Raw genomic sequence first — 17,323 nt, forward strand, 5'->3', positions numbered from 1 at the left:
AGATTCGTGCATAACTTATTTAAACGATTTGGATTTTCCACAAAGTCACGCAAAGTTTGAGATATCTCAGAGGATACGAATTCAATTTTGACGACGGTGCTCCTATGATTCGGATCCCCTGTGGCAGTCTTTGTGGTGCTTCACTCAGAGTGGCATCTGCGCACCTATCCTTCTTTCTAGATTTAGAAATTAAAAATTAAATCTTCAGAAAGGGAATTGATTGTTATTTTTCAAAAAACAGAAGAAATCGCACCAACAAGGAAATGAATGCATATCCTCTCCATTAACTCAAAAGAGAATATTTTGAATTAATCAATCTCAACTGTCTGATTTTAAACAGAGTCAATCTGGCTTCTACTTATAAAATAGAAGTCTTTCAAAATTAGTGTAGATCTAGTCTATACAAATCTTAAAACATATCGGACAATTGAGATTGATTAACTCAAAATATTCCCTTTTGAGTTAATGCCGAGGATACGAATTCCAAGGATAAAACAGTACCCATATTCCAACAGTTTTTAGGAAAATAATTAGAATTAGTTTTGGAACAAATATATTGTCCGGATTAGTTTTGAAAAAATATGTGATCAAAATAGAATTTAAGGTATGAAAAACAGCATTAGTGGCTGCAAACCTGTAACTAGTGCTCTCGAAGAAAAATAATCAATTCCTTTTTGAAAGATTTGATTTTATAATTTCTAAATTAAAAAAATCCACCTTTGTAAATATTAGAAGTTATAAGTATCCATAATTTTTTTTAATTTTATAAATGTAAAAAATGTTAAAAACATGAGCTTGCTCAAGTTTTTTTTTTTTTTTTTTTTTTTGTGTGTAAAGATTCAAGTTGATACTGGATATGAATTCATATAAAATTTATAGTTAGTTTTGTACTCAACATAATATGGTTTACAGCTCATTAGTTGAAATTTCATAAAAACCTATTCTTATTTCGATATTTATTTATTTATTTATTTTCTATTAATAAAAAAAAATCGGCTTATATTATATAGTTGTGTTCCTACGGTACAAATTATTAGCCTGTTTTGTAATTGGAGAGATTAGTTTAGTGTCGGCATCGATGTAATAAATATCTGCTGAGCACTTAGAATCTTTGACAATTCAAAAATAAAAGTAACGGCTACGATCTCACTTAATATCTTGGATTTGGAGTATTAGACCGCTGATTCTAGTCATGAATGTGATGTTCGCATCTAAATATTATAACATAATTAATTTTTGTTCCATATACTTCTTATGAGCTGTGCCACGTAGGTTGGCAAAAAAGCTTGTAGCTCGTGATCGATCGTGACTCGCATCTGACTCGCTCGCTAATAACTCGTTCATTAGTGGATTGAGTTATTAACGAGCCAACTTATTACTAACTTGACTCAGAATTAATAAGTTTAAGCTGGGGCTTAGCCAGCTCGGTTCAAGTAAGAATTTGTGTGAATTTAGTATGTATAAATTTATTTTGTGAATTATGTTTGCATGAATTTGAAGATTTAGTATTTTAGTTGTATGAATTTAGTTACAAACTTAATTTATAGTAGTTGACTTTATAATACATTTAGACTTTTGACCCACGAGTTTCACAAGCTAACTCGGTTCGCTCGTTGCCAAAACAAGCGAACCACGAGCCACTTTTTCAGCTCGTATCCGAATGTTGGCTCGCTCGTTGTTAAAACAAACGAGTTATGAGCTTGATCTAGCTCGGACCGAGCTGGGTTGTTGCCAACACTAGTGTCATTAAACCCGATTTATATATTTTAATCGTACTCATTGAACCAGATCTTTCTAATTTTATTAAAAATCAAATACTCTTTTTGTTTCTTTCTATTTCCGTACTTATTAATGGCGAGGGCAATTACACAGTACGAAAAGGAAATGTGCAGAGAAAAGTGCTCACTATACATACCTGCTCCTTTGATGGAACGGTGACAGTAGGTAGAATATAATTCCCATTGAATTTTTGGATCAAATCTCACCCCGTATCAGTTAAAAGTTAAAAGCAACGGTTCAATTAATTATTCGATTTTTTAATAGGACGATGAGTTTAGACAATGACACGTAGCCATGTACGTTTCAACTTTCAACAGAAAATTACAATAGATGCCTTGTCGGCTTGTCCTGAGACTGAGTACAGATTTAGTGGCCCTTCATTGCGTCATAACGCTAGGAAACTCTCACTTTCATTTCATTTTTCGGATCCATTTAAATATTTATGGCTTTCGGAGAGTTTGGTAAAAGAGTAAGGTTGGGAGGTGCTACTACAGTCTTAAAAAATTATCAATAAATTTTAAATTTTAATTTAAATAACTCAGTGAATTAGTTTTTTTTTTTACTAGTAAATTAGTTATATAATAAAATTCTAGAATATCAATTTTTACCAGTGTTTTAAATAGCGCGCTATAGCGTTTTCCGACCAAAAAAGCTATGGCGCTATGCCCAAATAGCGCCGCTATAGCGCGCTATTCCGCGCTATAGCGCCGCTATTTGAGCATAGCGCGATTTTTTTAACCCGTACGCTATTTCGCGATAAACGCTATTTAAACCATTGATTTTTACTATTTTAATTTATAAAAGATAATAAAAAATGATTTAAAAATAAAAAAATGTCAATATTTTCGGCCATTTTTATTAATATTCTTAAAAAAATAGAAAATTTTAAAAATGCCCCTCTCTCTAATTTTTTTTCATACATGCCCTGACCGCCTGGGCCTGGGGCGGCCCAAAACAGCTAGTGAGGCGCCCCAGGGCCCGGCGGCCCATACCTTAAGTGAGGCGCCACCCCCTGGGGCGCCCCACTAGTCCTGTGATTTAAACGCATTTTCTGCCTCTGTCACTTCCCGATCTCAGACCTTCTCTGGAGGCGATAACTGGGGAAAATAGGTATGTTTTTTTAATTATAATAATTAGTAATTATAATTATAATAATTAGTAATTATAATTATAATAATTAGTAATTACTGTTCCAAATTTACTGTTGCACTTACTGTAGCGTACTGTACATTACTGTTGACATTTACTGTAGCGTACTGTACATTTACTGTTGACCTGTACTGTATCGTACTGTACATTATTGTTGGTATTTACTGCAGCGTACTGTACAATTACTGTAGCAACCAGGGGTACCATCAGCACTCCCCTTATGACCACCAGGTTATGACAACCAGGGGTACCATCAGCGTACTGTACATTACTGGGCTGGACCTTCAGGTTATGACAACCAGGGGTACCATCAGCACTCCCCTTATGACCACCAGGAGTACCACCAGCAATCCCCTTATGACAACCAGGGGTACCACCAGGAGTATCACAGCCCCGTTAATGACAACCAGGGGTACCACAACTCCCCAGAAAATACTGAAGAGTTACCACTACCACCCAGACAGACACCCATAATCCCTAGATTTCCAACTATGCCAGAGTCAGGACCGGTACCCGTTAATCGAAATGATGTTGATGTTGATGTTGATGCTATTGATGCCGTACCAGAAAGAGAAATGGAAACGGGGGATGAATACCAAGGGGTTTGGGAAGATGATGACTTATCAGATGGTGATGCAAATGTAGCAGGGTTGTCCAGGGCAGAAAAATTCCCGATTAGAGGTCGGGGGAATAAGCATCCGGTTGCCACATTCAACGACACCACAGCTTTCGAAGAGGCAGACATTAGTTTCTTTGGTCCTCGTGTTATCAGACCAGCACAAAGGAATAAAATATGTTTTTGATCGTGAAGATTACGGTTGGTCAACACGTACTGGCCAGTGTGTGCACAGGTTGTGTATGCAACACGTTGCGGAGAACCTTTCCAAGGCAATCGGAGGCGACACGTGGGTTACTGATACATTTAGATGGAATTGCAGAAAGAAAAAGCCGAGAAGGGTGGTAGAGATGACTAGCAGTTTTGCAAGGGTACATGCATTTCAATTGTTTACATATATTATTGTACTTTAAGAAAACAATTTTTTTTTACTACAATTGTTTACTTACATTATTCTATTTCCTTATTTTCTATGTAGTACATGCCAAAGGCAAATCTCTACTTAATGAAGGTGGGGAAAAATAATCCCCGAGATGTCAACGAAGATCCAGCATACGAGAAAATATATCAATCCCGGGATGGAGGTTGGCGTTGGGGAATTATGACCACCAACGGATCCGAGTCGCTGAATGCAGTATTCAAGCAGAGCCGGATGTTGCCTGTGGCTGCAGTTGTAGAGGACACATTCTACAAGTTAAATGCCTGGTTTCAGGAACGGCGTGCTAAGGCCGCAGAATTAATAAGGATGAACCAGTCATTTTCAACAAGGGTGGAGGAGAAACTAAGACGACACAGAGACAAAGGTGCAACCATGACCGTGATCCCGATGGGTAACGATGGAACAGAATTCGAAGTGCAAAATCCAAATGAGTACGTTCCTACCACCCGTAAACCAGACGGCACTATGGCGTTTGTCAAGAGGGCTTGCAAGTACGTGGTTAAATTCGGAGATGCCAGGGCGGTAACCTGTACATGCCAAGGACCCCAGCTAAGTCACATACCCTGCAGTCACGTGATGGCGGTATGCCGAGTGAGGAACTACTGTGAGGATCACTATGTTGCTGACATGTACCGTACCGATTACCTTGCTTCCACTTGGGGTGGATCTTTCCATTCTTATCCTGATCAGCATGAGTGGCCTACATATGTCGGAGATAGAATATTACCTTCAGAAGGATGGATAAGAAAGGGAAGGAGGAGACACAAGCGTATTGTAATGACCATGGACGAGATGGGTGGTAGGCGACCGTCGGGAAATCGGGCTCGCCGTTCTGTTTCCGACAGGCGCAGGGCAGGTACGTAGAATTGTACAAAATTTATTTATGCTTTAATTATATTACTAACTGAATTGCATTGTTACATTTAGATGCAATAAACGAACACAACGAAAGAGAAAATGCCAGAGTTGTCGCTGAAGCAACCGGTAGAACACAACCCCCTCCTCCTGTAAGCCAATCATCTAGTAGCCAAGCCTCTACAAGTAATGCCGCACCTGCCACTGGTACCAGAAGAACTAGTCGTTTGTTAGGTTTATTCAGACGTGGTGGCAGATAAACTTGCTATTTTGCTTATGCGAATTGATTTATTTGGTATATGTGTATGTGTATGTGTATGTGTATGTGTATGTGTATGTGTATGTGTATGTGTATGTGTGTATGTATATGTATATGTATGTGTATGTGTATGTGTATGTGTATGTGTATGTGTATTTGTATGTGTATGTGTGAGTTTTTTTGTATGTGTATGTGTATATATGTATGTGTATATGTGTATGTGTATGTGTATGTGCATGTGTGTATGTGTATGTGTGTATATTATACATATAGTTCACCAAAGAAATAAAAATAAAAATTAAAGTTATAAAAATTTACGACATCACTTCGTAAATATATCAAATATTATATTTTTTGGCATACACATACACATATACATAATATTTTATTTTTTGACATACACATATACATAAACCCAACACTTTTTTCAACAAAATTATTCAAATCAAAATACTAAGATTTCTCAAAAAAAAAAAAAAAAAACCAAATTACTAATGGGGCGCCCCAGGGGGTGGCGCCTCACTTGGGGTATGGGCCGCCGGGCCCTGGGGCGCCTCACTTGGTGTTTTGGGCCGCCCCTGGTCCAGGCGGTCAGGGCATATTTAAAAAAAAATGAGGAACAGGGTTATTTTTAAAATTTTCTTTTTTTTCAGGGATATTAATAAAAATGGCCGCAATATTTTATATCATTTTTTATCATATTTCATAAATCATAAAAGATAGTAAAAATTAGTATTTTACAAGTTTATTATATAACCAATTTATTGAGCTACTTAAATCAAAATTTGAAATTTATACAATATGTTTTTGAGACTGTAGCTCAGATGACCTTATAGCATCCATAGCATCCAAGCCTTACTCTTGGTAAAATAATAAAAGATATATAGTCCCTTGAGTCTTCCATTTCTCATTCATCTTTTTTTTTCAGCTTCTACCTTTTTTTTAAAAAAAAATTCTATATTTTATCTTTTAGTACCGTTAACAAGATAGTTCAAATGTCTCCTTTTTTTTGTTTCCAACTGTCTCCACTTTTTTATTTTCTAATAACAAAAATTCTAAAATTTATACATCATAATATTTAAAAAAAAAAAAAAAGTGGATCAACACCTATATAAAATTATTATATGTGATCTATATTATTTTTTCTACATGCACATAACAAATTATCACTTCTTTTATTATAGTTTTATGTAAATTAATAAGTTAAAAATTAACATCCAGAATTTATCCACATTGATGTATTGTTGCAAATGCTTGATACTAACTAAAACAAAATCGAAATATCATAAATTTTTACGTATGCATAGAGAAAACAATATATATCATATATGATGGGTGTTTTTTCACATTTAAGTTTTAAATTTAAAATTATTGTAGTTTTAAAAATTGAAGTATAATGGAGACAAAAAAAAGCATTTAAACCCTCCTCAATTAACAATGCTTGTTTAATTAATTCTAAAAATTAACAATTTTGAAAGAAAAAAAATCCGGATGCAAGAAAAGCTAATATATGTCAATAGATCCTTGAGAAGTTCATTCCTCTTGATATTCTTGGTTACATTGGGTAAAGGCGTTCGATTTTAATCATGTTAGCATATATATAGTATCATCATTTTCTTTGACTTTTAATTTGGAGAAGACACTTTATTTGATTTTTTTTAATTGATTGCTCATTATTTGTCTGCATACTTGCTAATATCAATGTATCATTCCGGATTTGCTATAGCACTTGAGCTTAGAAATGCCAAATTTGGTATGTGACATCTAGGCTACACAAGTGCAACGTGCCTATAAATTTGTGTCACTGTGAAATAAGAGGCAAGACAGCTAATCTCATTGTATTCGTCCAGCTCATCTCATATTCTCATGTGTGCGAAATCTCTGGGAGTTGGTATTCTCACATGACAGTCGCCTTCATCACAAATAAAAAAGTAATATCACAAATGTCAAAAAAACAAGATACTTTTTAAACAATAGTCGAATCTGAGACAACTATTCCACCGAAGATTTGTCTAGTCATCCAATTAAATACACACAACGAACTCCGCTTCCTAGCTATTAGTTAACAAAATATTTGAGTTTAATTAAATTAGGATCGTTCAGTGGCAGAACTATGTGCAAGTGAAACGAGCTATGATATTGCTGCTCTGAGAAAGAGAAAAAGAAGCAAGAACGGGTTAGATATGCAGCGGAGATTGCTCACCACTAGAGCGGTAAATTAGATGACAATAATGAACTGTAAAACCAATTCAAGTTCAGCTCATTGCCAACTTGAGTTGGTTCACAACTCGTTTGACCAGTTAATTTTTTTAGTTATAGTTATATACTAGTAAGAGTTTATCTAAATACCAACAATTCAAAATGGCTTAGTAAAAGTTTATCTAAACACAAATAATTCAAATATAATTAACAATACAATTAACAAAACATACAATCCAAATAACAACTTAGGAGTTATTTAGAATGATATCGGATTTATTATGATGAATTTTATGTAACTCAAGTTGTTAATGAGTGAGTTGGAGTATGCTCAAACTCAACTCATTTATTAAACGAGTCAGTTAACTTGAGTTGAAACTGACTTGAGTTGTAAATGAGCAAGTTAAAGTAAGCAGTTAGCAAGCGAGTTATAAACGAATTACGAATTTAAGCGATTTTGTACCGTCCTACTCACCACTCCATAACAAAACTAAATCGTTGCATATCTAGGTTTTCAATTATGATGATGATGTATAAGAAAATGTGAAATTGATAACATTCCTTGTATATAGTGGGTCCGCAACAACCTCTATAAATTTAAAAAACTTTATTTTTGTAAATTTTTATAATTTTTTAAACTATTAGTCCTACTTATAATATGAAATAACTTGACACTTATTCATTTAAATTGTTTCTGAGACCGTCCAATCACAATCCGAACCAATCCGGCTCAAGATGAAATACAAGTCTCTTTAATATTCATGTCAAAACAAATCAAATTATCCGAACATGAACTCAAAATTTCTGTTACCTCACGTAATATAAATTCTCACTTGTGAGGTGGGATTGGAAAAGATGCACATTTTTTGTTGCCTCAGTTGGTTAGGGTTTGGATTCGGTTTCAGTTTCGAATCGGATTATTTTTTGTTCGAAAAGCTGATAGACTACCATCTACCAACAATTGCAGGATCAACCTCAAACCCGCTGGAGTTTGGATCCAGTGAAGTAACCCAATCTTTGGGTTTTAAATCAGAACCGTCCAATTCGAATCTATGATAATCTATCTAAAGTGGAGCGCACACATCCCAAGAGATGAATTCGAATCACAAAGCAATCTCGAACAACAAATTCAAATCGGACAGTCTCGATCCAAAACCCAAAAATTGAGTTACTTTAGGGGATCCGGACCCAACCCACTGGGTCTGTTTCATAACAAATTAACAACCCGTCCCGTACAAATTTGTCAAATATAGCCGTTTAATACCAGTGGAATGATTATTTTATTTGATCCTAGCAAAAAGAATGGTTATCTGAAACCACCAAAGGATAATATAACCATACATATCAAGTACGTCATTTAATATTTTCCCCCAAAAAAATATGTATGTCACATTATTCTAGTGACCTAAGACCAGTAGAGTGAGGCAATGGCTTCATTTTTTGCAAATAGTATTTACAAACATTGATTAACACCCAATGTTTTTCGATGCAACTTGCATCGGCTTTTTCATTTGTACCTTAACCATTAACCCATTGGTTCAGTCGGAAACCAGCCACAAACTCGAAGGTAACCTGACCAGCTAGGTAATAAGCTGTTGCAATGCATAGAAACTACTAATACACAGCAACCACTAATACAAATACTAAAAGAGAGCCCCTGGAACAAAACCACATCACGCCCAGAGAAATATGTCAGCACATGCCTGAATCAGAATGTTAACAAATTTAGACATGCTTAAGAATCTTCAACTAGTACTTGCCACTGGTACATCATCAAGAACTCAAATTCACATGACATCCTCGTCAGACAACAAAAATTAATTATAACAGCAGTAAACTAATTGCCACGAGCTTCCCTACGCGTGGCATCATGAAGGATGTCGATGTCAACCCCATCAGGTGGCAGCAACACATACCGCACCACAGATCCCCTTATGAAGCAGTTTCGCACTGATAACTGGATAAAAAAAAGTATCATACAAGGTTAGTCCATGATAGTACAGCAATGATATTAATAAGATAATTCTTTTCCTTTTGTACAGGAGGTGCGTCATTTAAGGTTCAATTAGTATGTTACATAAAAATACTTGTAAATTGACAAAACTTATGAAGATTATATGCATCACTCGTTTAAGTTCTCACTTGAGATCCTAAGAGTTGCAATTACTACCATATTAGTCCTAAAATTGTATCGAGAATTGATTCAAATTAGTTTCAGTATACCCCTTTCTAGGTCTTTTCAATGAATTGTTATTTTGTTCGATTCTTCTTCTTTTTCATCAACTTGACTTGAGAGACGAATGCGGTAGGTACAAAATCACAAGTCACAACATTTGGGACCAAAAGTATTAAGTTCCAAAGTTGAGGGACCAGACAGGAAATGAGAATCAAGGATTTACAAGGTTGCCAGAGAATGAGAATGTTATAATTACATTGAACGGGAATAGGAATCAGGAATGCCATCCATTCATGAAACTAGGAACAATGGGGCCAGTGATTCAGAGTGAGTGGGTTGGAAAGATATACTACTTTTAGGGGGGAAAAATCATAATAAAATAATTACTATTTACTTTATGATATTTTGATACCATAAACTGCATTTAGTGGAAATCAAAGTAGTGTTTTTGTTGAGGAGTCATTTAATTGTTATTTCTGAGATATGTGAAAAAAAAAATAGGATATAGGACTGGATGGTCAAAGAAATTGTTAAAACATCAGGACTAAGGTTACATAAAAGAATATCACTAGATGAAGTTCAGATCACTTAATTTTTCCGTTCCAAAATATTGCTGTTCCCTATTGCAGAATGACTGTAGCAATACAGAATACGGACCCCTGTACCATACTCTGGTAACCCTAGATAGTTACTCCACCAGCTTATTACAAGCAATGCCTACACCGAACTGCACAGATTGTTAAAGCCAGTTTGGTCCAAAACTCAAAATACTACATGTATTATAGGGCATTTTTTGTGGGGACTTAAAAGCCATCACATTCCATTTTTAACTAAGAGTTGCACTTAAACACCACAGGAAAGCCAAATTCACATTTAACAGGACCCAAGAAGAATCTAATGATTTTAGAAAGTAACAATATAGCTGAACTTTCCACATTTGTACCATGTTTGGTCAAAGACGACTGCATTTTCAAATCCATTTGATTTCTAGTGAGATTTAAGTAATTTCAAAAGATGGTAAAACCAGCATCTATCATGTAGTTAAATTATTTAATTTATTTTGGGAGGGCGCAACATTTTGTAATGCACATCTATCATGTAGTTAAAATACACAATCGGTCACTAACTTCACCTGACTTCTCATTATCATAATTGTGCGTGAACTAATCTCATTATGGGAAGAAAAGAAGATAAATTAGAGGTTTAATCGAGGTTATGAGTAGAATCCGAATTCCAGCCATAACAATAAAACCATAAAAATTGATAACTTCCGATCATCCACCAATCAAGAAACAAAAACAAATAAAACAAGGTCATGATGAGTACACATCCAAAACCCTAAAACCAAACTGGAGAAAAAAATTGATAAATTACCATGTGAGGAAACTTCTCCTGATCCACAACCCGAGTATTTTCTAGCTTAATATTGAGATACTGATCGACAGAGAGTAGCGTGCCTCTAATCGCCAGATCGTTCTTCAACTCCACTGTCACCTCCTTCCCCACCAGCTCTTTGAAGTAAGAGAAGAACAACTGAACAACAAAAAAAAAATTCCAGAGAAGGTCAGTTTCCGCTTAGCTTAAACCCTAGAACTGAAGACGATAAATTTTACCATTTTTTTTTCGCGGTTTCTCAAGCACCCAAGCACGCTTAGCTTAAATCGTCAGGTTTGCGGAAAGAAAAATAAAAGCACCCAAGCACGCTTGGCCGAGGTCTGTGCCTAGAGGTAGTTATCTAATGTTCATACAAGGCCCATAGGCTGAGTCCCCGTATGGGCTCATTTAAAGGCTCACGTAAGGCCCATAGGCAGAGTCCCCGTATGGGCTCATTTAAAGGCTCATGAAAGGCCCATGGGCAGAGTTCACGGATGAGCTCGTTTAACCTGTGTCTTAGAAAAGTCGTCTGATGCACTGTCGTAAAATTAGGCCCATAAAGCGGGTCATAGCTGGCTTAATATTTTTGAATTCACCTCCTCTCCAATACCTGATAAGGGAATCTTTTACAATTACTATATCTGGACTGTTCTTTTTAACTTGACACAAATCTCAAAGCCCAAAAATACATGGTGACCCGAATTCCAAACCGGTTGAGATTTAATCTCAAACCGTAAAGTGAGGGTGATCCTCTGCAATACTTGAGAGGATACGGATTCGATATTTTGTGGGGGACATTAAGTTTTGGAACTTCAAGTACTACAGAGACAATAGATGATTACGAAACAGATGGAAAATAGATGGGTTCGACGGATTTTGTACAGGTTGTTAATCTGATTCGTAGGTTACATTAAACTGATCTGAACAATTTACAATAGACTACGGAAACATGCCGAGCACGGCATCATTAGAAATTTTAGAAGCACAAAACAATTTCAGAACTTTATAATCAATGTTTGGTTTAGCTCGAATACACTGTGCTACACTGATTAACTTTTATCTTCCAAATATTTTGAAAAAAAAAATATATATATACATGAGCACTACTCTTACTCTCAAGCAAAAAATTGCTTGATTATGCATATATATTTACAAAGTGAGCTTACGCTTGGCTTCAGAAGAACTTCCTACACAATAGCTTTTGAATAAAAATCAATACAGATTACCGATGCACGGCCAAAACTTGTGCATCTAAACACATATACCATTCTTAATGAAAAGAAGGTATAATGCGCCAATCCTAATTCAGTCTTTATGCAATCAAATCTCGACCCTTGGTCTCCAGTGAGAAGAGAGTGGTAGCCACCCCAGCAACAAAGATAACCAGATCGAACAGAAGAATGGCTTCTGTTTGCTGACAGTTTTCAACAAGGCTGACAGCTACTATGGGGCACAACATCCCACCTATTCTACCCATTGCACTTGCCACACCTAGGCCAGTAGAACGTACTGAGGTAGGATATACCTAGACAAAAATAAAAAATAAAAAATAGATAGAGTGATGTTCACTGTCTCTCTCTTATTCTACCTTAAAAGAAGTTTGGATTTCTATGGCCGTAATGGACCGCTACATGGTAAATATGATAAAATAGGCACATAGTAAATAAATAGCAGTTCCCAGTTGCCAGCAACACACCATTTAATTTCTTGGTAAACCCCGCTGGGTTCAGCATTACAGAAATCACAAAACAATGATACATAAGTTCCAGTATCATGCAGGTAAAGTTCTTATTTAAACTTAGTACATAACGGACCCTTTGACTGTAGAGTACCAATGTCTTGGCCAAAAGAGAAACTTAAGCTCTATCACGCTATTTTGACAAGTAAACTTGATCCAGTATGACAATATTAAAGCACTAACCTCCGGGGTGTAAATATAGACAATATTGAAGCTTCCAGTGACACAAGCACGAGCACCAAAAAGGAGAGCAGTTGTAACGACTTCCTTCTGAGGCCATACTAGTGGTGCCAAAAAAGCACAGCAAGTGAAAAGCATGACATACATGGATGCTTTACGCCCGACTTTGTCAACAGCTAGAGCAGCCAATAAAAGCCCGGGTACCTCTGTTTTATTAAAAAAGAATACAAACTAAAAATAAAATTAAAAGTTTAAACATGAAAAAAAAACCCTATATTTATCAATAAAGCACCCCATGTATACCTTCCCTGGGTCTTTATCCAGTCAGGAATTCCAACTTATAATAAATCTTTTCTGATAGTAGTACATTCCACCAAATCTCTTTGCTTCTAGCATATATTTTCAGAACTTCTCATGTTCTGGCTCCAGTTTTTCTTTCATGTTGCGTTTCTAATTGAATAAATGTGATCCCATTTGTTCATAAAAAAAGAAAGAATCTATTACAGCATAGATTCTGGTAGTATTGTTCCAGTCAAGGATCATAGTGGTATAGGATCATGAGTTACCATGGTACCCAGCCATATGTTAAACTACTAAAGCACGGTAGAAATAATTGAAACTACTTACCAGCAACACTTGTCAGAAATACATCTCTGTAAAGACTAGCATCATCCTTTAAATGACTTGGTCTTGTCAAATTGGAGTTGCATTTGCTAGACCTACCACTGAGCTCAGATGCCAGCAAAACAACCCCATAGTAACCAAAAGCATTACCAAAGAAAACCAACCAGAGAAGCAGAGTTGATCTAACCAGCTTTGGCGATAGCAGAGTAAGGAACACCTTAAGCCCGTTTCTTGTTTTTGTTCCTAGTAGAGGAGATGACTCTGACAGGTTGACATTTGAACTGGAAGCATGATCTTCTTGGAGAGAATGTGAACCTAGAACACCAGGAGGGAGCGAAGAGTCATTCATTAATGCTATTCTTGTTAGTACAAGCATGGCCTCATCTGTTTTGTCTCCTTTGCAAAGGTACCGAGGCGATTCAGGAGTGGTGTTAAAGAAGAGGAGCAGGAGGAAAGAAGGTAAGGAGGAGAGGGCCACTAACCATCTCCAGCCAAACAACGGCATGACCACCTATTATTTATTATGATATAGGTGTTAGTCTGAAACCTTGCACCTGAGCTATAGCATTTTGGTAATTTTAATCACAGTTTCAGCAGTTCTTCAAAAAGAAACATTATTAGATTTGTGTTTTTTTACTGGTAAAATCTGAACGTTTGCTTTTTAAATCCAGATTAAAGATAAATCATCACTATCGCATTCAGAAAAAAGGGACCATACCCACGCAACAGCTGCTTGAAGAATCGTTCCCACAGTCCAAAAAAATGTAAAAATAATCATCCAAGTGCCCCGGTTGGGAGAAGGAACAAACTCTAAGAACCAAGTGGCCAGCACATGTCCCCCGCCCAATCCGACACCAACAATAAATCGGAGGGCTACTAGGCAGATGTAGTTTGGTGCAATGGCACTTCCAAAGCCAGCCAAGCTTGTAATTAATGCAGTGAAAAGGAAGCCCATCCTGTAGAAAAAATAAAATAATAATTACTAAAGAGTGAGGCTATGGTAATATGCATATTATGGATCAACTGGTGCTACAGATTCAAATCTCTATTTTCAAAGTTCAAGCATCCGATCTGAACCGTTAAACATGATTTCTATATGAAAATGTACTTGGAGATCAAATTTTACAATTTTTAGAATCTTTTTACTATTTTTTTAGATTGGTAGAAAATCACTGTATTTGGATGGTCCAGAATTTTTTAGATCAAGTAATTTTTTACCTTTCTAAAAAATGTAAAATAATTCTCAAAAATTAAAAATCGGTATCCAAGTAAATTTTCATATGGAGATCATATTTAACGGTTCAGATCGTGTGTTTAAACTTTAAAAATAGAGATAAATCCATAGCATGGATCAATCCGTAATATGCATATTACCATAGCCTCACTCATTACTAAACAAAGGTTTTCCAGTACCTGATTTTCATTTGACAATGCCAAAAAGATAGTATTGTTTCAACACAGATACAAAATTAGTCCTTTGGCCCAGGGCCCCTGGCTTTAGAAGGTACCATCACAGACCAAGCCAGATTGGTGCCATAATTTAACCTCTTTGTGATTTTTTGTCAAGAATGCTAAACCATCATAAATCCAAAAGAGGGCATTATAGTGACAAGACTGAACTGATACCAAATCTAACACAAGTGGTACCAGGTGTAATAGGTATGAAACAAATGGGGAAGGAAGCCTGCCCTGCCTTCTACCGTAGTTATCAGAAACATATCCCCATGTGAAAGCACCGATCATCATTCCTGCGAAGACGACACTAGAGATGAGGCTTTCTTGCTTATCAGAGATGCCCCACTCTGTTCTGACAGATGGGCCTACAAACGATAGAAGCATAATTTCCATGGCCTCAGACAACCAGCTAATGCCGGCATAAGCAAGCACAAGGGTTTGAAATTTTCCAAACCCTAGAGAGAGCAGTGCTTCATCCACTGTATATGTGTAAGCCTCGTCTCCCATCTGTTTAGGCTGTATAAAAATTAAAAAAACCGAGAGCACCATGTTAGTGTTTTCTGATAAGGAAACAAGACGTTACAAACTCCGATTTTGTTATGCCGTTTTGCATATATCTTGTCAAATTAGCAGCTGAACCTTGCCTTTTCAAACAACAATCAGATTAATGGGATGCAAGAGAATTTTGTTTATGTTGACAATTTCCCTATAGCCTCAAGTTGTTGTGTAAAAATGAACCTAGGTAAACATAGATGTTTGAATCCGAGTTTGTTATAAATTTGGCAAATGTTAAATTTAGTACAGTCACTATGACAATGTCAAGTGCATGACTGGACCCTGGTTTTAGCAAACTTAAACAACAGTGCCTCAAAATATTGATGTTAGTTACCAAAAAGAAAAATGTAAGGTTTTCCTCACAAGAGTTGTATTCTATGAAAAAGAAAAATAAAGATAACACTAGAAGGTATTTCAGCATGTGCCTTGTGAATTGCGACAAACTAATTAATTAACATATATCCTACATAACTTCAAATTGTAAAAAAAAAGAAAAAAAAAGGGGTGTTTTGTATCTATCAAGGAGTTCGTACCCGCTAGCCCGGTACGGTACCACTAGCCCATTACCAGAATTAATCAGCTTTTCTAAACATATTGATGTCAGTATTGGAAGACTGTCTTCAAAAATTGGTCTTTGGTGTTGATCATCTTTTACAAAGCAATCTTGTCGTTACCTAATTAGAAAGCCCATTCAGGCATTTCATCAAACAACCGGTAGATAAAATATGCTTCCAATGCAAATTTTATTTCACTATGTGAGGAATTTTCTGAAAGAAAAAAAAAACATTATACCGAAAATAAAGCACATAGATGAATTGAAAGGACGGAGAGAAGAATATAACCTCAGAAATTTCTTGATCCACGGATGAAGAGAGAGATTGAAGATTGCAAAATCGAATTCGAACTGATTGAAGATTGCAAAAATTGAAAAGCGCGGGTTTAATTTAATAGGTGAATTACGGATTACTGTTTCACACACTGTTGGATTGTTCGATTGGACCGCTCAAGAAATGAAAAAAATTAGGAAAGAGAGGAAAGTAATTGATTGGTTTGATTTTTTTTTTTTTAAATCTTTTTGGGCAACTCGGTGGCCGGTGGGGAAGGTTTGGATTTTGGAACGAGACGGTCTTGGCTGAGTTTTGAAGTAAACCCAATCTTTAGATTTTAAATGGGGACTGTCCAATTCTGATAATCTATCGAAGTGGAGCACACACATCCGAGAGATGAATTCGAATCGCGAAACAATCTCTAACGACGGATTCGAATCGGACGGTCTTAATTGAAAACCCAAAGAGTGAGTTACTGTAGGGGATCCGGACCCATCTAGGATTGGCGCTTGCTCTATGATGGATCGCTCGTGGGGACACGTGTACGGAGGAAATTAAATGTCTAAAAGAGTAACAAACTTGGTCTTCCTATATAATATACAGAAAAGTGAAAGGAAACGGGCAACAAACTTTGTCCAGACATGTACTTAAAGGCTGTTCGGCAACACCCACCACTTAATCCTAGTTAGGATTAAGTCCTAAGGAAGTTTAAAGAACCGGTATTTGGTAAGCTAAAGGAAGGGGCAATGGATTAAGGAAGCTAAAGGAGGGGGGATTGTGCCTTAAGGAATGGGCAGCGGATTAAGATCCGGACAAAAAGAGACTAAAGGAGGTAAGCTTAATCCGTGCTAAGGAACCGGTGTTCGGCATGATTAAGCAGCTAAGGAAACTAAAGAAGACTCCTTTAGCCTTAAGGAGACTTAATCCTGTCTAGCCGAACAGCCCCAAAAAGTTTCTCAGGACAAAACTTGACAGCCCTACTTGTTCAGTTGTTTTCCATCTTTTTTGTGTAATGAATGTTCCTATACTAACATTAACGACCCGGTTCATGTTCAAAACTGATATCATTTTTGTTGGAACAAGATACAACCTTAGAGC

At 36.3% G+C, this 17,323-nt stretch overlaps 3 protein-coding genes across 8 annotated transcripts; 1 reads left to right on the top strand and 2 right to left on the bottom strand.

Moving 5' to 3' along the window:
* Positions 1-4,025: 4,025 nt before the first annotated feature.
* LOC144575453 (uncharacterized) lies at positions 4,026-5,098 on the top strand. Its single transcript, XM_078325602.1, has 2 exons — positions 4,026-4,839; positions 4,911-5,098. The coding sequence occupies exons 1-2, from the start codon at positions 4,026-4,028 to the stop codon at positions 5,096-5,098; spliced, it is 1,002 nt and encodes a 333-aa protein (XP_078181728.1).
* Positions 5,099-9,002: 3,904 nt separating this feature from the next.
* On the bottom strand, positions 9,003-11,169 carry LSM2 (Small nuclear ribonucleoprotein family protein). Its single transcript, XM_078325428.1, has 3 exons — positions 11,086-11,169; positions 10,847-11,005; positions 9,003-9,253 (listed from the first exon to the last, which is right to left on the bottom strand). The coding sequence occupies exons 1-3, from the start codon at positions 11,086-11,088 to the stop codon at positions 9,134-9,136; spliced, it is 282 nt and encodes a 93-aa protein (XP_078181554.1). The 5' UTR covers positions 11,089-11,169; the 3' UTR covers positions 9,003-9,133.
* A 669-nt stretch (positions 11,170-11,838) lies between these two features.
* LOC144575779 (organic cation/carnitine transporter 7-like) lies at positions 11,839-16,532 on the bottom strand. Of its 6 annotated transcripts, XM_078326020.1 has the most exons (7): positions 16,241-16,529; positions 15,932-16,072; positions 15,082-15,359; positions 14,107-14,344; positions 13,392-13,899; positions 12,768-12,970; positions 11,839-12,371 (listed from the first exon to the last, which is right to left on the bottom strand). In XM_078326020.1, the coding sequence occupies exons 3-7, from the start codon at positions 15,348-15,350 to the stop codon at positions 12,159-12,161; spliced, it is 1,431 nt and encodes a 476-aa protein (XP_078182146.1). In that variant the 5' UTR covers positions 15,351-15,359; positions 15,932-16,072; positions 16,241-16,529; the 3' UTR covers positions 11,839-12,158. The 6 variants fall into 6 exon arrangements, with proteins under 6 accessions (XP_078182146.1, XP_078182148.1, XP_078182147.1 ...); XM_078326022.1 differs by lacking the exon at positions 15,932-16,072 and having other exon boundaries at positions 13,392-13,703; positions 15,036-15,359; positions 16,241-16,532; XM_078326021.1 differs by lacking the exon at positions 15,932-16,072 and having other exon boundaries at positions 15,082-15,350.
* Positions 16,533-17,323: the final 791 nt, after the last annotated feature.

Source organism: Carex rostrata, chromosome 24 (genome assembly GCF_964058835.1).
Source record: "Carex rostrata chromosome 24, lpCarRost1.2, whole genome shotgun sequence".
Classification (NCBI taxonomy): domain Eukaryota; kingdom Viridiplantae; phylum Streptophyta; class Magnoliopsida; order Poales; family Cyperaceae; genus Carex; species Carex rostrata.

Coding starts and splice junctions, on each gene's coding strand:
- LOC144575779 (XM_078326021.1), bottom strand. CDS start 15,350: ATGGGAGACGAGGCTTACACATATACAGTGGATGAAGCACTGCTCTCT. Junction 12,971..13,391: donor ATTTCTGACAAGTGTTGCTG/GTAAGTAGTTTC, acceptor TTAATAAAACAG/AGGTACCCGGGCTTTTATTG. Junction 12,372..12,767: donor TCTATATTTACACCCCGGAG/GTTAGTGCTTTA, acceptor ATTTTTGTCTAG/GTATATCCTACCTCAGTACG.
- LSM2 (XM_078325428.1), bottom strand. Junction 9,254..10,846: donor AGGAGAAGTTTCCTCACATG/GTAATTTATCAA, acceptor TTTTTTATCCAG/TTATCAGTGCGAAACTGCTT.
- LOC144575453 (XM_078325602.1), top strand. CDS start 4,026: ATGCCAAAGGCAAATCTCTACTTAATGAAGGTGGGGAAAAATAATCCC. Junction 4,840..4,910: donor TTCCGACAGGCGCAGGGCAG/GTACGTAGAATT, acceptor TGTTACATTTAG/ATGCAATAAACGAACACAAC.